This window comes from Amphibalanus amphitrite, unplaced genomic scaffold, assembly GCF_019059575.1.
Source record: "Amphibalanus amphitrite isolate SeventyFive unplaced genomic scaffold, NRLGWU_Aamphi_draft 000128F_arrow, whole genome shotgun sequence".
Lineage (NCBI taxonomy): Eukaryota > Metazoa > Arthropoda > Thecostraca > Balanomorpha > Balanidae > Amphibalanus > Amphibalanus amphitrite.
In genome coordinates this window covers 570,117-592,419 of record NW_024881623.1, presented here as the reverse complement: position 1 = coordinate 592,419, position 22,303 = coordinate 570,117, and the positions used below count along the sequence as shown (strand labels likewise).

The following is a 22,303-nucleotide window of genomic DNA, read 5'->3' as shown; positions in this document are numbered from 1 at the left end:
AACCATTAGCGGTTTTTTGATGACGTCAGCAGTCATTTCAACGCCCGCCATTCCTTGAACCCGAGTTTTGCTGACCTTGAGCTCCCTTTTTTATCAACGTGAAATCCGTCGTCGGCGCTGAGAAAGCCTATTGCTTTTCATTTTAATTTGAATATTAGAAGATACCCACCACTGGAACTTGGACTGATATTATACCAAGGCCGAAGATGATCAAGCTGCCTGCTATATCTGGAGCTTGGTGTTCAACTTCAACATGGAATAAAAAACAAAATATCAAAGCAAACTGGATATGGTACTGCAAGTTAAAGTCCAAAGAAATTTGAAGAGCTGACAATTGACATTAATTCTTTTCCTGCAAGGTTTCCATATGGAGATCACAGTCACACCATGAAGAAATATTTTTGATGTTAACAGTTGAAAGGGGATTTATCTTCCAGTTTTGACGAAAGACGCTGCTGACTGTCTTTGGAAAAGGATGTCGGCATGAGGTGCAATTGTGCTTGTGAAGTGGTTATAACTGGTCTTTTCACAGTATTAAATTAAATGTGCCATTGCAGCCAAGTGTGTTATCATGTAAGGTAAAATCAAAACTACAATGTTGGTTTTACGAGCATTGAGAAGGCTGGTAGGTAACACCTGCCTGTGCTCGTAAATCATGCTGCCAGAGTATTCTAAATTAATTTTATCATACACTTTTGTTGTCCAGAATGGTTGCACTATTGTTTGGTATCATATTATTCCATGTAAATATGGTAGTGTAAAGTCCGACCAACATGTTACCAGATTTGAAGCTGTTACGTTACCTAAGTACCTGTTTTTTACTGGCGTGGTGAATGTCACCTGGATTTTGTTTTGAGGTGCAGACCTAGTAACTCTCCTCTGACTGCATGGGTTTGAAGCTATTATCTATTCTGTTTTTACTGGCCTGGTGAATGGCGACTGATGTTGTCCGTGGATGGCACTGAAACAAATTTTGAGTGTTTTGTACAGTGTTTTAATACAATGCTGAGGGCTGAAAGTTGTCTTGTTTAGAGTGGTGAAAGTTCAGGATATGCCAGCCACCATGGTGGTCAGTTAAATGTGTTGCAGTCAGTTCGGCTTCGGCAAGCACACGGATGGGCATACGCATCAAGACCTGCTCTGCCATACTTTCAGCCAATTTTACCTAGGTAAGTCTTTTCTTTTTTTCCGCCAAAAGCTATGACATTGTGAATTTCAGCACTGTGGCCTGTGTGTAGCTTTCAGGAAAGCAATTCTAAATAAAGCTCTGATAAAGTGCAAAATCAGCAATGCAGCCCTCTATTACATTTTCTACAACATCTTACTTGTTCCTTGCATGGAGAGAAAAATGCAATGTTATGAATTCGTTTATTCACATAATTTGACAAGCATGCAGTTACCTGCTACTATCACTGCACAAAACAGAGCAGAAAACATCAGTTGATCAAACACAAGACATAACAGAAGTTTACAACATAGGGCTGCCGAACCTGCTTCCTCCCACCACAGTTGATGCCATTTCCTAGCCTGGCTTGATGTGAGCACTGAATAGCTGCTCTGTCTAATTACAGCTCACTACCATTCAACTTAAACTACTCTCTTTAAAGTAAGAGTGAGAGCGTTCAGTGTTCATAGCAGCTCGACAGACGACAGACAACAAACATCTTGACAAACCAACCAGTATTTGATTTGGCTAATGATTTATGTGCTTGTTGTATCATGGCCAAACTACTTTAACAGCAATAATCCCTGTTTCATCTTGATCTTGCTTTTATTTCCATTTGAACTCAGATCTTGAAACAATCATCTGAAGTGATATCAGATACTGACTTCTGTTTCTCTTGAAAGCAAGTTAAAACAACAATGATAAACTAAGGCAGGAGATGTGAGTTGTGGCAGTAGATTTTTGATTCAACATATGTCAACCTTATATTGCTTGAGACCTCTGTGACAGACAAACAAATATTTATAGTTTTTTGATAGTTTGGATTCTTGGCTTGATTTAGCAGATCAGCTGTAAACCTTGACTTTGAAATCACATAAATGTCATGGTACCCGAACGAATCCTCGCATGACATTTCTTCGTAGCACAATTTTTCGTCCGCATTTCTTCGTCTACAAATCTTCGTCGGTGCATTTATTTGTCCCTCAATGCTTACTCTTGCATATATTTGCGTTGAAGAAGAAATGCGAGCCGATTTTCATATACCCTGGTGCGAGACAAAGTAATGCGATAGGTACGAATAAATGCCCTGACGAAGATTTGCAGACGAAGAATTGCGATACGAAGAAATGCCATAAGAATTGTCCTGGAACCTTTATTGGCTTGGCCATCATATATTGACCTTGATAAGATAAACGCATCATTCGCGCAATATTTGTCGCACTTTGATACCAAACTATTGCTTCCAAATGCCGACGTAAAGAAAACCTTTATGTGACGTCATAGAAACAGCGGATTTCCCAAAAAGTAAACAAAAATAAAAGTCTTATATCTCGAAAACGGGTGAATATTTTCCGGTAAAATTTGGTAGATGTTCATTTTCGCTCTTTGTGATTCACGCTACATCACTTTTATGCCAATTCATCAACTTTTTTGAAGGTGGGAGGGTCCCTTTAACTTAATGGTAGGAACTAGATGATTCTAGTTGTTAAAACATTTCAACTATCAAAAATTGATATCATTTATGATTTTACTTTGGAACAACGGCAAATTTTGATGCAAATTAAATGCGAGAAATAAATAATGAAAAATACATTTAAAAAGAAAACAAAAGTAAAAAAAATAATATAAATATAAATATCCAGGCAGAGCGAAAAATCCGGCCGCTGAAGAAAACGGGGCGAAGGAATGGAACGTGGATGATAATCCAGTAAATGTCAATGTTACGGATTATTATACATTCTCCAAAAATTCCCAGCCTTAGCTAAAACTGGTCGATTCCACGTTGCCAGTTTGAATCACGCCCGGGTGGCGTTCCACTCATGCCTCTAGGCACCTCCAAAGGCACGGCGTCGCTGATGCGGGGGTTTCGCCCAGTGCCCATGCAAGATCCGGGCTCAGCCCGAATAAGGGATCCTACTTGGGCGTGCCCGAATTCAGTCCGAGCTACAGTCCGGATTAGGTTGTGGCATGCCCAGATGCTGTCCGACTCGGGCCCAAGTTTCGGATTCTCCATGGGCCAGCCCAAACTTTGCCCGAGTCGCGTATTTAGCTTGGGCTCAGCCCAACCCAAATCACACTGCAAAGAAACAAATGTTGGGCTAACTCGGGCTTAGCCCAAGTGAAATCCCCCCAGCCCAACCCCAGCCCAAGTTAATTATTGGCTGGGACGCCCGGCTGACCTACGCCCGAATCGCCTACTCCATCGAATGTCTACGCCCGGGTGACCTACGCCCGGCTGACCTACGCCCGAATCGCCTACTCCATCGAATGTCTACGCCCGGCTGACCTACGCCCGGCTAACCTACGCCCGAATCGCCTACTCCATCGAATGTCTACGCCCGGCTGACCTACGCCCGGCTGACCTACGCCCGAATCGCCTACTCCATCGAATGTCTACGCCCGGCTGACCTACGCCCGGCTGACCTACGCCCGAATCGCCTACTCCATCGAATGTCTACGCCCGGCTGACCTACGCCCGGCTGACCTACGCCCGAATCGCCTACTCCATCGAATGTCTACTGCTCCCCTCCTGTCCGATTAACGAGTGAAGATTTCGCATACCAAAGTGACCCTTCCGGGGGAACCGGCACCCGCAGTCAGGTAACAATGGGAAGGGTCGGAGGGACCGACCGCCGCGCCGCATGGTGACAGGTGATTCCCGGGACGTCCGAGCGTCGCCTTTCAGACGCATCGCCGCCTTCCCCCCCCCCCCCCCCCCCACCGCGCCGTGCCGCACCGCACAAAGCAGACGGACCCTGTCGCGGGAAGCGAATTACCCGACCAGGCTGTCATCATCGGCGGAGAGCCTGAACTGCTTTTTTTTTAATCGTTGAGCTGATCAAGCTTGAGTAGCCATGCTTGCGTATTTCACGCTTCAGCCCTGCTGTGAGCCATGTTTTATGATTTCTCATTTCAGATCTTAACAATGATCTTAGATAGGAAGAACCGTGAGAAACGCCCCTCCCCCTTAGCCCTCGCCGGTATAAGGGGGGGGGGGTCGAACAGCCCCCTCTCGGTTTTCGATAATAACTCGCGTAGGTAAAACCCCGCTGATCGCGACGGAACTTTCATTACCCTCGCGTTTATCAATTTTACACCTACCCTAACAATTTCATGACCCTGACGCAAATGACCCTTGACCTGTGACCTACTTTTCGAGACCATGTTTGGCCGGAATCGCGATTCGGCGTATGTCGTCTCCTCTTAGCCGCGCGTTTGCACTCTTTTCGTGATTTCAAGCGTTCAAACATGTGATATGATATTGCTCCTATGCGTTAGGGTGGGTGCAGGGGCGTCGCCGACGGGGGGTCGGGGGGGGGGGGGTCGCGACCCCCCACTCGTCAGAACCGGGGGGTCGACCCCCCCCCACTTTTGGCGATGCTGAGTATGCTTTTTTTTAGCTATTATGTCAGGGAAGTTGGTGTCAGCAACATCAACAAATACAACGTCAGATTCAGAATCGCTTCAAGAGCTCCCTAGTCCCTATTGCTTATAGGTCAATAAGCTGTGGGCTAGAACATCAGCATGACAATATGATTTTAGTCCCTTTTTATCCCTCAAATGAGCGAGCGTGTCAAAACTGACCCAAGCGTTCGTCTGATTGTCAAAATAATGGTTGCAGTCGATTCGTCGGATGACGTATCAGTAACTACGAGGTACCTGGCTAGCCTCAGCCCTGCTACCCTCGGACCTGCCTGCATAGGGGAAATGGGGTCAGATGGTGGATCCCTCTGGGGCTTTCCTAATAAGACGCGCAAAAAAGGAGTACCTATATTGCAACGAAACTTCCAGTGACCTCGAGTTAATGAATTTTACACCTATTCTAAAAAGAAATTGGCCCTGATTCGAATATGGATGACCTTGGTTAACTTTTTTAAGTTTTATTTGCTTCCACTTACAAGTGTGGTTTTTGGGGCTGATTTCGAGTTTAGCGCCCGTTTGAACCGTTTGAAGTAGTTTTGATAAATGATGGTTATGTAGCATGTTACGAAGCTATCGTTGGTGGTTGTCAGTCACCCACTCTAGATGGCCGGCAGGAAGCCTGCTGGTCGACCTGACCTGACCCGACCCGATCTACCCAAAATGCATGGAGTCATCATCTTTGTTCAAGACTAACATCGAACTCGTACTCGGGACCCCGATAACAGCTACGGCTCACTAAGTTCTAGCAGGCGGCCAGATTTTTCCTACTTTTGGGCGTTGACCTAAGATGACCCGGCCAAGACCTTGAAATTGGGCATCATCGGCTTTCTCTCATCACGGGCAGCATTTTCGCTCTTCCGCGAAACTCTACCTCGATCAGGGGCCGAAAGCATGCCTTATGCGTTACGTTGGTAAACGTTTTACCTTAGCGACCCGCAAAATACGAATAAGAGCTACAGCAACACAGAAAGCGTATTCGATAGCTTTTTAAAGCTCTTTCGCCAACTTCGCCTCAGATATGACTTCGGGTCTATGGCTTGTGTACCATAGAGTCCAAACAGCTAAACGGACGGATTTTGCCGAAACATTTGTTCTGTAACAACCTATGATTCAGTAATTGTGTATGATATTCATGTTATCACCATCGTTTTTGTTCGTCGAAACACGTCGCATGGCTTACAATTTGAACTAAAAAACTTGAATAGAAAACTTGACATCAGGTAAAGGTCATGACCTGACCGGAAAAGAACCTGCTGCATATGGATCGATCTGTGTTACTAAGCTGAACACACTCCAGGTGCTGTCATCGCTCTACAACGTCTCCATCAAAAGTTGTTGTCGAAAATGTGTTAGAGACCTTTGATGACCTAATGACTGACCATTTCAGTCACCACTGGTCATTAGCTGCACCTTATCTCTAAAATGAACAAGGTGCCATGGCTACAAAAGTATCTAGCGTTTTTAGCATATTCTTTCAAAGCAGAGGGCATCGTGCTTTTTCCCAAATCTTATCATGATTGGTGAGGTCCTGGTCAACACCTATTTGACCTGACTTCGCTTCTCAGATGTAAAATCCCAGATTCATGAACTGTTGGCACTTATAATCCCATTCATTACACCGAATTTCAGACTTATAGGAGTCAGGAGATAATCTATAGGAATGACAAGATTGCAGTTTTAAGAGGCATTAAAACTGAACTTGACATGACATTGTGACCTGACCTCAGGTGACCTCTGCTTGATTTTTATGCACGATGCAAAATTGATGTGCAATAAGATATACCGCTGCTTTCGCGGCGCTGCGCGCCGAGGTTTTTCTCCGCGGGCACACGAAAAAACCGGGAGTGTGGCTAAAAACACCCCTACCCATCAAGACGAAGACCGGAAACCCGACCCCCCCCCCACACTCAAAAATCAGTGGCGACGCCCCTGGGTGGGTGTCAAGTTCACTTGAAGCTCAGGACAGGTCACTGACCTTAAATGAGCTCGGTTGACTTTTACATGTTTCTAGGCTAGTTTTTTTTTTAAAAGCTTAATTCGAATTTAGCAACCATATGAGCATTTACGAAGTAGTTTTGGTGCCATCGTAACATGTTACGAAGCTGTCAGAGGCGGTTGACACCTACTACGAATACCCGGCAAAACCACTACTGGTTGACCTGAATTGACCTGACCCGACCTGGCCTAAAAGCATGGAGACATCATCTGTGATAAAAACTAACATGATATTCGTGATCAGAACCCCGAATAACCCCGTAGCAGCCACACTTTACGACCTAACTGGTCTCGATTTTCCCGACTTTTGGGCCAATGACCTGGCTTGGAAGGTCAACCAATGACCTAGGACCTTAAAATTGGGTATCATCGGCTTCCTCTTGTCACGGGAAACACGCTCGTTTTTTTCGCGAAGCTCTAGCTCGATCAGGGGTGAGACGGCAAGGGGGGTCCAACGGACTTCCCCCGCCCTTATACGTTTGCGGCTGTCAAAACACCAATACTGGCGAGGGGAAGTGTGTCACCGCTAGACTAGTTATTTGACCATATACTATTAGGTATTTATCTATATTTATTTATTTACGATCTCAAGCCTCCACGTGGTAGGTTTTAAAGCTTACGTCATTGCACAGTATGTCTTAAAAGTACCGTGCAAAGTAACAGTGGATCCATCAAGCCTGACCGAGGAAGGACTGCTAGTCACCGAAACAATGGATATCCTCGTCCATTCCCCAGGTCAATTGGTTCGGTGACTTTCAAATTATAGCAGGCCCTTCCTCGGTCAGGGTTGATGGATCCACCGTCACTTTGCGCGGTACTTTTAACCCTCGCCCTGGCAGGGCATTTTTCATAACACGGCCTGGCAGGGGGGGGGGGGGTCGATGCGACCCCCCTCGCGATTGGCTCCTATGGCACCTAGAAACACCAAATTTGGTAGGTAGGTGGCCCCCCTGGAGTTCTCACACCTGTGCAAATTTGGTTGCTCTAGGTCAATATTTAGGGAGTTTTTGGGGGACATAAATGTAAAAATTTCGCTAAAATAGGTCAAATGTTTTTTGCTTATAACTTTTGATCCAAGATAGAGCAAAAAGAAAAGCAGACTGTATGTACATACATTGGAGTGTTATGCATACATGCATAGGTACAAACCATGGTCACAAGTTCATCGGTGCAAAACTCACAGCCTATATAACGCACTATGCCATATACTATTTTAAAGACCTTATCTTTCAACCATTAAAATTTCATGACCCTGACCCTAATGGCCTTTGACCTGTGACCTACTACTTTTCGAGACCATGTTTGGCCGGAATCGCGATTCAGCGCATGTCGGCTCGCATCAGCCGCGCGTTTGCAGTCTTTTCGTGGTTTCAAGCGTTCAAACATGGGATATGATGTTGCTCCCATGCATTAGGGTGGGTGTCAAGATCACCGGGAGGTCAGGTCAGGTCATTGACCTTTGATGACCTCGGTTTTCTTTTTTGGAGTTTTACATGTCTCTAGGCTAGTTTTTTTTATCTGAATTCGAATTTAGCAACCATTTGAACATTTACGAAGTAATTTTGGTGCATTCGTAACATGTTACGAAGCTGTCAGAGGCGGTTGCCACCTACTACGAATACCCGGCAAAACCCTTACTGGTTGACCTGACATGACCTGACCTGACCCGACCTGGCCTAAATGCATGAAGACATCATCTATGATCATTATTAACATGATATTCGTGATCATCACCCCGAAAAAAGAAACCCATAGCAGCCACCTTTACGACGTTCTAACATGTCCCGCTTTTCCCGACTTTTGGCCATTGACCTGACCTGGAAGGTTAGCCGATGACCAAGGACCTTAAAATTGGGTATCATCGGCTTTCTCTCGTCACGGGCAGCACGCTCGTTTTTTTCTGCGAAGGTCTAGCTTGATCAGGGGCGAAACGGCAAGGGGGGGGCAACAGACTCCTGCCCCCTATACGTTCGTGGCTGGAAAAACACCAATACGGGCGAGGGTTAAGAGTGTGTCCTTTAACACAAAAGTTATTGTGTATTTGTGTTATTGTGTATTATTGGGTTTCTGGACCTGTTGATGGTACGCAATAAATACAAAATAAATACAAGTGTAGAAGGTAACGGTTGTGGGAATGGTAGGTCGTTACAGGTCTCGCGGGTTTTAGCGGTAGGTTTTGCACATAGAAAATTTAGTGTACTTCAGGCTATATCTTCGTCGTCTTAAGCTTTTTAGTGTTGAAGATGCGATCGACTTGTTGGGTTACAAGCCGGCCATGATAGTGTAAAATTACTTCATTGTAGATCGATTAGTTTCTGAGATATAACCGGAAATGTAAAAGTGCCAAACCTACCGCTCTCGCGAGACCTGTACAAATAAAGACTTGCGTAGTATTGACGGTATTGACGATATTTCGGAAAGTTTGGGCCCCCATCTTATTTGGGCCCTTTTTCTGAAAACCTGCCCCCGCAAGGCGAAATCCGTGGCGCCGTCCCTGGTTCTGGGGGGGGGGGGGGGTCCTGGTCGGCCTGTCCATTCGGACGGGCTAAGCCCCGGCGACTCTAGGCCCTAGGGTGTCTGCCCAGACCAATGTCTCCCCCTAATTCCTATCATTTTTCCGGCTCTGAAATGGTCTTGTCAGACCGAAAGAGCCTAACCACCCAACAAAACAAAAACAAACAAGCAGCGTGCGCCAGTCGCAGCTGGGCTGGCTGTGCAGCGCCGGCTCTCGATGACACGTCTATGGCCGAGTGGGAATGGGCGTGAATTGGTGCGTGTGCCTGTACTATAGCATAAGTGACCAACTGAGCTGTTTCTACTTTGATATATTGAGCCTGACTCTGGAATAGCCACACTTGAGTGGAACGGATCTAATTGGGACGTGAACTAAATAAATGTATAACTATGACTAAGCAGGTATGAGTAAGCACACAAAATGCAACATAAATCGGTTTCTTCGTTGGTGATATCACGAAAACGTGTTGGCAATAGTCTAATTATGTTACAAAAATGCGTGATAAAATTACTCAAATTAATTTGAAAATTCATAGATGGCGTCAGGGTACCGAAGTTGGCAGGTGAAATTAATCTCCCTTTCTTTTGATTCCAGGACAAAAAGTCAAAAGACAAAATGTCAAAAGACAAAAAGTCAAATGCAAAAAGTCAAAATGGATAAAAGTCAAATGGAAAAAAGTCAAATGGATAAAAGTCAAAACGGATAAAAGTCAAAAGACAAAAAGTCAAATGGCAAAAAGTCAAAACGTCCAAAAGTCAAAAATGCAAAAAGTCAAATGGCAAAAAGTCAAAATGGCGAAAAGTCAAAAACGCAAAAAGTCAAAAGCAAAAAGTCAAATGGCGAAAAGTCAAAATGGCAAAAAGTCAAAAACGCAAAAAGTCAAAAGCAAAAAGTCAAATGGCAAAAAGTCAAAATGGCGAAAAGTCAAAAACGAAAAAAGTCAAAAGCAAAAAAGTCAAATGGCAAAAAGTCAAAATGGCGAAAAGTCAAAAACGCAAAAAGTCAAAAGCAAAAAGTCAAATGGCAAAAAGTCAAAAAACGCGAAAAGTCAAAAAGTCAAATGGCAAAAAGTCAAAACGTCCAAAAGTCAAAAATGCAAAAGTCAAAAAGACAAAAAGTGAAAAAAACGGCAGAAAAGTCAAAATGATAAAAATCAAATGGAAAAAGTCAAATAATCGGTCCAGCCGTTGTGCGGTTATTGAGGATAATAGTTTTCGGGTGTGTGCAAAGTACCCCAAGTTAAGCACGCGCCACGTGCCAAGATCGACACTCAGACAACATGGTGTCCATGCCATACAACTTTTACATCCAAGTGGTATTCAGCAAAGAAGACCGCTTGTCGATGCGGCATGTGGTTCTTGAGTTATAAGGGTTTGAAGAGCGTGATGGGGTCGTGTCGGGTCGGGTCGTGTCGGGCCGGGTCGCGCATACTCAGATTTTTGCCTTAAACACGAAAGAACTCGCTCGCTCGCTGCGCTCGCTCGCTCGTAATTAACCCTATGGCGTTGCATGGAAAGAAATGAGTTCAAACTGCCTCGAGCCCCTCCAACATTGAGAAAGTTCCAGCGCCAGTGCTCCCACATGTAATAATAACCTGTGAATCATTTTCATTTTATTACTTAAAGGGACCCTCCCACCTTAACATTAGTTTTGAGTTGAGATAGCCAAGTTTGCGGCCAGGCTCAGAAACCACCATTTATCCTGGTCGCAACCCCCGCAGCTTTATGGTGTTCAAGAAATTTCATCCCTTTACTTGCAGGGTGGGACCAGCGTGGTCCCTATCTCTTAACCATTACGGGAATCTGATGACGTCATCGTTTTGTACCACGCGGTGGTATATGCTGCTTTGCGCGCAACAAATGCCGCACTTTCAAATAAAGTCGCTAGGAACGGCGGAGATCCCAAAAAGTAAACAAAAGTAAAAGTCTAATATCTTGAAAACCGGTGAATATTTTTCGATGAAATTTGGTAGATATTCGTTTTTGCTCTTTCTGAACCGAGCGACATCACTTTCATACCAATTCATTAACTATTTTGAAGGTGGGAGGGTCCCTTTAAAGGAAATAGTTCACTTTCACGAAATTATTTTTTTGCAACGGATTTATGATTTTTTATGTTCAAAATAATCAGCAAAGAAAATAAAACCTTTTTATAACAAAATATTATTTTCTATATTTTGATATAGGAAGAACTTTTCAGTTTCTGTAAGGCACACGCGATCCAGTATGAAAAGAGCATGGGTCCCGAAAATTCTTCAGAAACAGAGAAATTATCGCAGCCACCGGCATTTGGGCGATCTGCTCGATCTGATAATGTTCCCCTGAATGTCCTAATTGATCAGTACGAGAATTTCTCTAGAGTTCTCGTAGATAATTTCTCTACTTCCTGAAGAATTTTCGGGACCCATGCTCTTTTCATACTGGATGGAAATATATGCAAGGCACACATCCTCAACGCAAGACACCTTTTTCGGGACGAGAAATAGAATATCTTTGCCTAGGGTGATCGTTGGGCTGTAAAAGCTCCTGATTTATGCTCGTCTCAGCCCAAGCTACGGAACTGCTATTCCAGTTCAAAACCCATGTTAAAAAGTGAACTATTTCCTTTAATGGATTCGTTCATTAAAATATGTTCATTTCTTTTAACCAAATTTCTATAAACCCAGCGCGTTGGATGCTGGACCAGTCAGCGATGACCGTACAGAGACCAGAGAGCGTGATTGGACGGAGGGGACCGCGTCCAGTCTATCGGGCACGTTTAAACTTTCAGATAAAACCTTGCCATAGCACTGGAATTGCACGATGGGGCAGTGGTGACCCGGGAACGTTTGAAAAGTTGATGGGGTAGGTTGAAAGTTGAGGGGACAAAAATTGCAACGCAAAATTTTGAAATTATCTCGTTTTTTGTATTTTTTACTTTAAGTCCATTGACGTCATTTAAGCGTTAATCACATGGTATTTTTTTTATTTTGAGGTTTTGGCTTTTCACCAGGGCCTCCTGGCTCCTCTAACATGTTAACTGCGGGAGCTGTAGCCCCCGCAGTCATCCTCCAAACTGGTCACTGAGGGGTACCTTAGTCATTTTTTAGTCTTAGACGTTTTTGGTAGGGGTTACCTTAGTCATTGCCCGTGATCGGGCCCCCCAGTCAAAACTGCTTAGAGGAGGCACTGCTTTTCACCCTCTCCCATGGGGGAGGGGCTGCCGCCGCCCGGTGCTCCGCGCACCACGGACGCCACGCGAGCGCTGCTGGCGCGGCGGCGCGCACTGCTCGGCCCGCGCGCCGAGTATACGGTGGTGAATCGGCAGTGTCGCGCGGCCATCAGACGTGACCACGAGGCATACTATGCTGACCAGCTGCGTGAGGCAGGACCGGCGAGGATGTGGACAGTGCTGCGGCCGGTGATCGGGGCGGGGAAGAGTGCCACTGCTGCTGCGCCAGCGTGCACGCCGGAAGCGCTCAACGCGTATTATGTGAGCGTGGGCCCCACCACCGCAGCCAGCGTCCCTGCCCCGCTGCTGCGGACCCCGCGGTACCTGTCAGAATCCCTCGCGTACTCACATGTTCCTTACAACTTAGGGTAGGGTACGTTGCGCTGTATAATATTTTTCAAAAGATGAAAAGATCGATGCTTCGACTTTTATCCTTTTGACTTTTTATTTCAGACTTTGACTTCGACTTTTCTATTTTATACTTCTTTCATTTTTTGACTTTTTGTCTTTTGACTTTTACCCGTTTTAACTTTTTGCTTTTGACTTTTTGTCTTTTGACTTTATTCCGTTTTGACTTTTTTGTCTTTTGACTTTTACTCGTTTTGACTTTTTGTCTTTTGACTTTTTTCCGTTTTGACTTTTATCCTTTTGACTTTTTGCATTTTTGACTTTTTGTCTTTTGACTTTAACACGTTTTGACTTTTTGCTTTTGACTTTTTGTCTTTTGACTTTTTTCCGTTTTGACTTTTATCCCTTTTGACTTTTTCATTTTTGACTTTTTGCATTTTTTACTTTTTGTCATTTGACTTTTTGCGTTTTTGACTTTTGCACATTTTGACTTTTTGCTTTTGACTTTTTGTCTTTTGACTTTTATCCGTTTTGACTTTTATATTTTTGACTTTTATCCCGTTTGACTTTTTGCATTTGACTTTTTGTCTTTTGACTATTTGTCTTTTGACTTTATTCCTTTTGACTTTTTGTCCGGTTACCCTTTCTTTTCCGGGGTCCACCTATGATCCACGTGGCACCTCTTGTTCACTTGTGAACCTACAAAAAATGTTCATTTCAATCGCTATTGCATTTGTTATTTTACACACTTAACGTCATGATCTGAGTAGAAAATATTCGCTGCGTGTAATTACTTTCCAATACCTTCCAACATTCACTGGACGCGCCTAGATATTTTTTAATATATAGCTTACAAGTGTTCCAGAACTTAACTGAATTGAGTCACTCCAGGACAATCTAACTATTACCAAGCCGCTCATCAAATGCTACGTTGCATATCAATATCACACCCCTTTTTTGGACGCCTAGATCGTGCTATTATAACCCTCGCCCTGGCAGGGCATTTTTCGTAACGCGGCCGGGGGGGGGGGGGTGATCCGACCTCCTGGCGTTTCGAAACTAAGCGTCGTAGTCGTAGCGCTTCCCAACAAAGACAAGTCGATTGCTCTTTACGAGTATTCGCGACTGGTGATGCCTATATTTTTATCCTAGGTCAATATTTGACCATGTGTTGGCTGGTCAACGATCAAATTTCGAGGAAAATCTATAATTTTCCAAGCTTTTTAGCCAATAATGGCAAATCTATGAAAGATATCAACATGAAACTTTCACGACCGTGTTTCTCAATGAATTAGCAACAAAATGATGCATAGTTCACTGCAGTTCAGTCATTACTGGCGTGACATAATTAGTCCCCGGGAACACGAGAGTCACACCCGCCGCTGGCGAGGACGGTCCTAATTGACCTAAGGTGACCTTGTAAAGATCGAGGAACAATTTTGAAAGCATTTAGATGAAGATTGAACCACAGATTCGGATTCAGGACCTCAAGAAACCCCACTAAACACAGACATGCGAGGTCAATGACCTTTGTTGACCTTAGAAAGGTCAATATACAATGTAATGCTTCATGTCCTGTCAAAATCTGACATAATGATAAGTCACACATAATAATTTCGTTCTTGTCGATGGGATCGCGTCCAGTTACGCCAGATGTACGATTTTGTCAAAAAGAGTCGGAGGTTTTACCTATTGTGAGGTCATAGCTCGGTGACCTGACATGACCCGAAAATCGCTAGGCGGCACGGGCGGACATCGATAGCAGCGCCTCTATCGGTCACTAGGGAAAGCTGGGCTGTAGGCGACGAAATACCGGCTGAGTTGTCACACGTTGCATAGGTTTATAACCATCAGTCTTGTGAAAAGGTTGAACTTTTGCCTTTAATATTTCTACAGGCAATTTTAGAAGTGTCTTCACATGGATTACAAAACCGTTTAGATTATTGTATTCACTTCAAGCCTTCCCTATTGTTCTCGATGATGCGGGAACTATTTCTAATTAGTGTTTCTAGCTTAGTAAAAGAACATACTGTGCAAACGATGAAAAAAAGCATGAATGGAAGATTTTAAATGCAATTTTCTCTAACAATTAATGGTAAATTCTCTACATATCAAGGAAAACGTGCATGCTAAATGATAATTTAAAGTTCTTGGGGCCAGTTGTTTTCTTCTTTTCTTACGTCGCCCCAATGGCCGCGAATACACTTGTGATAACGCCTATCGTATTTTTTACCGAAAGATTGAGCTGAAAGTTAGCATGTAGGTAGGCACCCACTAAGCCATGCATATCCATGTGCCAGATTTGGGGTGCTGTTGCACGTGCGCACGTGCAGGGGTTGATTCCAGATCTCGAAGACGGCTGGACCGATTGCGCTCAAATTTGGTACACGGTTAGGGAGCAGTTGGTAGGGTGCCGTGCAAAAGTCAGTTGGGACCCAGTTGGCACGTGCGCACATGGAGGGTACCGCTTCCAGATCTCGAGAACGGCTGGGCCGATTGCGCTCAAATTTGGCACATCACTAGGGACCGGTTAGTAAGTCTTGGGGTGCAGTGCACAAGTTATTTGGTGGTACCCCCTCGCAATTTCGCACGTGCAAAGTCCACCCTCCCGCTCACTCCGTTGGTCGCCCCAAAAGGCGTTTTACTGGTGTGCACGATTACTTTATAAAAATGATGAAGTGTTGCAAGTGATTGACAAATATTGTCCAAAGCATGCTTCCTTTGTCCAACCAAATTCCGATTTGGGCATAGGACAAAATCGGAATTCTGAAGGTACAAAATCCGATTGGCACCACTCTAACAGATGTGGTAAGGTTGTGATAGGTTTTACCGAACGGAGATATAGACGATCTGTCAACTGACGAGAGAAGCCAACCTCTGTCAACTGGCTGGTGTGCAGCAAGCAGATATTGATATTCTGCAACGGTTATTTTTGTTGTTGTTTTAATCTTTCTTCAATAAGGTACCTATGTTAGAGCTGTTGTGCCTATTTGTTTATACACCAAACAACATCGGTGATAGCCAGATAACTATTTCATGGCGTGCAAAGAAAGACTGTTCAAGTTACCCAACGGTCGGGTTATTTGAATACACCGTCACTTGACGGAGAAGCAAGGCTTTACTTCACATTTTTCAAAAAAAATATGTTCAACTTGAAACTTGGTGCACTCTATGGCAATGACTCTTGTCAAGTTGCTCTTAGGACAATAAAAATTTATTTCATTGGCTTCCACTCGCCAAACCCGCTTTTCCTATAGCTCAATCAAGGGATGAATCACTGGGTGGTTCTTTCGACCCCTCCTCACCCTCCTGCAATTGAAGTTAGCCGTTGACAAAGACACTAATTCGTGCAGGGGCTCATTTTCACTTGTCCTTTTAATGTAATCGGTGACTTAAGCCAGCCGGCCAAATGAACAAAAATCCATACAAACCCAGGTGATGCCACGGGCCCACGGCCCTCATCCTTGTCAGCGTCCACTCCCTCGGCGGCGGCGGCGGCGGCCCGCCGTGCCGTGCGCCGCGGCATGTTACCTCTCGCCGCGCCAGGGGCCGCGGGGCGGGACGCTACCCCCCGCTGCGCCAGGCGACCCCCGGGCCTGGGCACCGCCGAGGCGGGCGACGGACGACAATAGAGCAAACAAAGGATGGGGCCGCCAGTCAGCCGGCGTAGTGAATGGGTAAATCCTTACTCGATAATACAGCAGGGACTGCTCCACGAACACGGGCAGGCCGTACGGCAGTAGACATTCGATGGAATAGGCGATTCGGGCGTAGGTCAGCCGGGCGTAGGTCACCCGGGCGTAGACATTCGATGGAGTAGGCGATTCGGGCGTAGGTCAGCCGGGCGTAGGTCAGCCGGGCGTAGACATTCGATGGAGTAGGCGATTCGGGCGTAGGTCAGCCGGGCGTAGGTCAGCCGGGCGTAGACATTCGATGGAGTAGGCGATTCGGGCGTAGGTCAGCCGGGCGTAGGTCAGCCGGGCGTAGACATTCGATGGAGTAGGCGATTCGGGCGTAGGTTAGCCGGGCGTAGGTCAGCCGGGCGTAGACATTCGATGGAGTAGGCTATTCGGGCGTAGGTCAGCCGGGCGTAGGTCAGCCGGGCGTAGACATTCGCTGGAGTAGGCGATTCGGGCGTAGGTCAGCCGGGCGTAGGTCAGCCGGGCGTAGACATTCGATGGAATAGGCGATTCGGGCGTAGGTCACCCGGGCTGATCCCCTCCGAACGCCACCACGGAGGGTTGTTTGGCCGCGCTGGACTATGATGGCCCTAACGATGACCTCTGAAGCCCCTTACGACTACTTATGAGGGCCCTTACGATGACGTTTGGTGTCTACTGCAGGCTCGAAGGGACTACTGATTCGTTCAGGCGATTCACGTGCCCATTCATGTCACTTATAGTGCAGGGGGCATCTTCCCCAACCCAAGGGGGCGTCTTTCCCACCCTGTGGGGTAAGATGCCCCTTTCACTTCTTCAGGAAAGTGCTTAACCCTCGCCCGTAAACGGTGTTTTGCCACCTTCACCCATGCAGGGGGGGGGGTTGGTGCGACCCCCCCTGGCGTTTGAAAACGGAGCGTCGTAGAGCTTAGCGGAAAAGACCAACGGATTGCTCTCAACGAGATCTCGCGATTGGTGGTATATTTTTTGGTCCTAGGTCAACATTTGACCTACTTATGACCGGTCAAATGTCAAGCTTTCAGAAAAATCTAACTTTTTTCAGATTTCCACGCCGATTGCGGCAAAACGGAAAGAGATATCGACTTGAAACCTTCACTGTCGAGATCCTTGATCAATTCTCAATCGTTTGGTGTATATTTCGATGTCATAACTCTAAAAATGATGCGTTGGGAGCATGGGAAGTCTGCAAGGTGATTTGTGCATTGGGTCACGTCAGGCGTGTGACGTCACTGACCTGACCCTGACCCAAAATGAACTACAAGAAACAACCGACGATGCCTGAAATGGGTAGCAAATTCGAATTCAGGGCATCAAAATACCCCGAAAAGGCATACAAGTGCAAGAAGTTATTACAGGTCAACCGAGGTCACTGACCTGACCTTGACCTTAAGTAACCTTGAAAAGGTCAACGGACATTGTGCCAATGTCAAATCAGCCAGTTGTGATTCTAAAACAATCCATCAGTGTGTCAGGTCAGTCGGCATTTATACCAATGTGAAGCAATCTCCAATTTAGCGTAAATCTGGCCGGAGGTTGTTCCCTTTATGACGTCATAACTCCGTGACCTGACATGACCTTGACAAAAACATTTTACCAAAAGTTGCGCAAAAGATGCCCCAAAGGGTACTGAAAATTTGAGCAGGCTATCTGAAACGGTTCGGCGTGTAGCTAAGAAAAACCTCAGGGGGGGGGGGTTGCACCAACCCCCCCCTGCAACCCCCCCTATAAAAAAGTTATCATATTTCAGGCACGAAAGCGTGATATTTTTGGAGAAAAATGATGTCGGCTTCCGTTGAAACTACAAGTTTTTGCTTTCCGATCGTCATTTTCGAAAAATATAGGTATGACATAGCAAACCCTGGGCATCTTTCCCCACTTCCCCTACCTATTGTTATGATTCAAAGTGGCTTGATGGGATAAGATCACTAGTGGCGCTAGATAGGCAGTTTCCGTGTTCTGCCCATTGAGTTATAGGTACCTAATATGCAGGTCACCTGACCGACTTGACTTAGGCGACCCATATGGAAAACAAAGATTACCCACCGTCGGGGTGTGGCCACCAAGCCCTAATCAATATCAGTGAGATAATTAACTGCGAATCATAGCTAGCTAGTGTAATGGATATCCAAGAAAGGTATCCTTTACTGATCCTTAATTCCTTACACGGTCTGATGACATGCAATGTCGACGTCAAATGGAACACCCGATGCACCGAATAGTCCGAATCCAAAGAAATTCAGCTCGTTTCGCTGACTCATCAGCACACTGAGAATAGCATCCCCGTCTCTGACGTCACATTTCTATCACTACGCGGGGTCTCCCCGAGCAACCTGTGACGGTGTGCGTGCGGAGAGACGGCGGCGCCGAGAGAGGGGCGGGGCGAGACGGGCAGAGTCGCGGAGAGCTTCAGGGCCGTCCGGTGACGCCGGCGCTGGCTCGGCGGGTCACCTCAGGGTCGAGCCGACCGTCACTGGCGTGCTGGCGTCGGTCCGAGACGGACCGCCCGGCGAGAAACCTGCTCGACCGGTGTGGAGGATACTCAGGATCATAAGCGGGTTTTAAAAAGTCGTCCTGCTGTGGTTGGGAGCGGTTGTGTTCACTGTTTGCTCGAGTAAGGGGCAATTTCAAGAGATGAAGATTTAACGTGTGTGTGAGGCTGTGAGTTTATCTAAAAGTAACTACAAACGGAAATAGGTGACTTGGCTTGAGATATACTCTGTCCGAATTGTGTGAAGCTGTTTCAAGATGCCGCACGAAGAGGAAGGCAAAAATGGCAGTGTCTCGCCGTCGTCTACCCGGGGGTCTAGACGAGGTCCACAGAAGTCTTCCGTTCGGCGACAGAGCGTGAAGAGACAGGCCTCGCGAGAGTTCCTTCCGAGAGCTGTGCAGAGTTCGGCGATATCGGGGCCAACGCCGAGCGATGTTACTAACGGAGCCGGCGGAGGAGCGCCCGGTGCAAGCAGAAACTTCGAGGGCGACTTTGACGAGATTCTGGAGGAGGTGGGAGGCTACGGCCGCTTCCAGTGGCGCATCTTGGTGCTGATGCAACCGCCGTTCATGTTTCTCGGCTTCACGCTGCTGAGCCAGCTGTGGCTGCTGCTGGAACCCGACCACTGGTGCAAAGTTCCTGAGCTGGAGGCGCTGGGTTTCAGTCCGCTGGACGCCCGCAACATCAGCATACCGACCGAGGAGCGCGCCGGCCGCCAGCAGTTCTCCCGCTGCCAGAGGTACGACGTCAACTTCAGCCAGATCGCAGACGTGGCCGGCTGGAGGCCGGACGCCGACACGCCGCTCACGGCCTGCAGCAGCGGCTGGCACTACGACTTCAGCGAGCTCTACCCCACGATCGTCTCCGACCTCGACTGGGTCTGCGACGACGCTTGGAAATCGCCGCTGAGCACGGCACTGTTCTTCGTGGGCTCCATCTTCGGCACGCTACTGTTCGGTGCCGTCTCGGACCGCTTCGGCCGACTGCCGGCGCTGGTCGCCGCCAACCTCACCGCCTGCGTCGCCGGTGTGGTGTCCGCCTTCGCGCGCAGCCTGGGCGTGTTCGCTGTGACCCGCTTCATCTTCGGCATGGCCAACAACTTGCAGACTACGCTGGCGATGGTGTTTCTCAGCGAGTTTGTCGGCGTGAGATGGCGAGGCATGGTGGTGAACCTGCCGCTGGCCACCTCGTTCTGCCTGGGCATGACGATCCTGCCGTGGATCGCCTGGGGCGCCGGCCACTGGCAGTACGTCGCGCTGGCCACCAGCATCCCGATGGCGTTTCCGCTTATCTATCTGGTGACCGGAGTGCCCGAGTCGTGCCGCTGGCTGCAACAGACGGGACAGCTGGACCGCGCTATCGCTGAGATGAGGCGGATCGCCAAGGAGAATGGACGTACCGTCTCGGAGGAGACGTGGCAGCAGTTCACTGCGGCCGCCACGCTCAAATACAAGGAGGAGCAGGAGCGCCCCGCCCCTGGTCTGCGCCAGCTGGCCCGCCATCCGCGCCTGCGCACGCGCATGTTGGTGCTCATGTTCAGCACGGCGATCCTCCTGCTGCTCTTCGACCTCACCTCACGTAACACCGACTTCGACGTGGACATTTTCACTGCACAGACGCTGCTGGCGGTGAGTGAGGCGCCGGCCGACCTGCTCACCTGGCTGCTGGTCGACACGCTGGGCCGCCGCTGGACCATCACGGTCAGCACAGCGCTGACCAGCGGCGCCGGCCTGGCGCTGGCCGTCCTGCTGCACCTGGGCACCGCGCCGGCGGCCGCCTCCACCGCCGTGGCCGTCTTCTGTCGCTTCTGCACCACCGTCTCCGTCAACGTGCTGATGACGCTCAGCATGGAGCTGATTCCGACCGACGTGCGCTCGCGGGCGTTCTCTCTGACCCAGGTGGCCGGTCACGCGGGCTCGGTGCTCAGTCCACTGATTCTGTTCCTGGAGCGGGTGTGGCGCGGCCTGCCGCAGCTCGTGCTGGCCGCTCTGGCGCTGCTCGGGGCCGTCAGTGTCAGCCTGTTGCCAGAGACCCGCGGCCTGCCGCTGCCCGACACACTGGCTGAAGGAGAGGAGTTTGGGAAGGAGCAGCGCTGGCTCCAGTGCTACTGCGGCTCGGAGGAGGACGGAGAAATGCACCCTGGTGTGAGCGACGAACGCCAGGGCGCAGACAACCCGGCGCTCGCGCTCGAACAGGACACAGTGACGCAAATGTGACGTCACGGAAATTGTGACGCATGGGATCGTTTCAAGCACGCGGCGTAATGGTAATGTCAATTATCGCTCGTGGAATATTTAGTCCGTGCCATGACAATGTTTTTTTTTTTTTTTTACACTGCCGCTGCTGAACAATTGTAGGTACCTATATTTGAGAACATTATTGCAAGCCCAACAGTGATTTTACTATTGTCGTGACTTTGTGACCACTGACCATTGAATCATGACTGCGTGTATGTGATTTTATACGTCAACTGTACAGCTACTGAATGATGTATGTATGTAATGATGTACCTACATATGCTTCTTGTATCCGGGATGATATGTGTACTGTGTATGTGTACGCGTATAAATGCACTCGTTCATAAATGCATCCTTTCGCCTGTAACAAAATCTTTCAGCAGATATGCGAGTTGTTCGCGTAGAAATTAGATGAAATGAGTGCTACCGGAAGGTGCATCATAATCCCTACGTTTTTTTTATAGTTAATGGTACGATTAAATGGTAAAATAGGAACACATTAAAATACGAATGTGCCATATTAAATAGCCACCCAATTTTACAAATACGATCTATCCACCAGCTCTGAACAGTCATCGGCAATGATCATTTCATTTTTCCGTCGGCAGTCACAAATTTTGCCCGTTCGGCAGCCAAAGCGCCCATCCGCGCGAGCGGCGAGCTGCGCAGACGCCCGGGATCCATTGTAAGGCGACTGGGTCAGGGTCACTCGGCGCTAGGAAGGGCAGCGCCACGCGCCGACCCCGGGGCACAGGTGCTCCACTGAACGGGCCACGAAGATGGCGCGATATGATGTCACGTTTCCTGAGTTATCGAACCGTTATTCAACCGGCTGGGTCGTGATCTCTGGTAAACTTCATGCACAGAGTTTGCCGCAACAGGTGCAAAATGTGACTGTTGGGAGGACAGTGCTGAGGGCGCGGTACCGTCATTACTCAGCATGCACATTGGGTCATCATAGTGACGTTAATTGTTGCGAATTCTCAGTCATTTTGAAATATTGTTTTTTCCACAATCAATCGACCTCAAACTCGTTTGAAGACGGTTCACTAATAAAGTAACGCCGAATTTACAGAATCAACTACGTTCCTTCACTTATCATTTGAAGGTCGATGCTGATAAAAATGAGCAGAATGTGTTAAGTCAAATTTAAATGATCTTTTATATGTGCTGTGTGCATACACGTAGCCCAGACGTGCCTACGCATAACGTAGAGCTCTGAGACCCACGAGACGTTCTGTT

At 47.4% G+C, this 22,303-nt stretch overlaps 1 protein-coding gene across 1 annotated transcript; it reads left to right on the top strand.

Moving 5' to 3' along the window:
• The first annotated feature begins 18,791 nt into the window (after positions 1 to 18,791).
• Positions 18,792 to 21,422, top strand: LOC122381817 (solute carrier family 22 member 3-like). Its single transcript, XM_043366495.1, has one exon. It carries the CDS (start codon positions 19,082 to 19,084, stop codon positions 21,038 to 21,040), a length of 1,959 nt encoding a protein of 652 aa, XP_043222430.1. The 5' UTR covers positions 18,792 to 19,081; the 3' UTR covers positions 21,041 to 21,422.
• Positions 21,423 to 22,303: the final 881 nt, after the last annotated feature.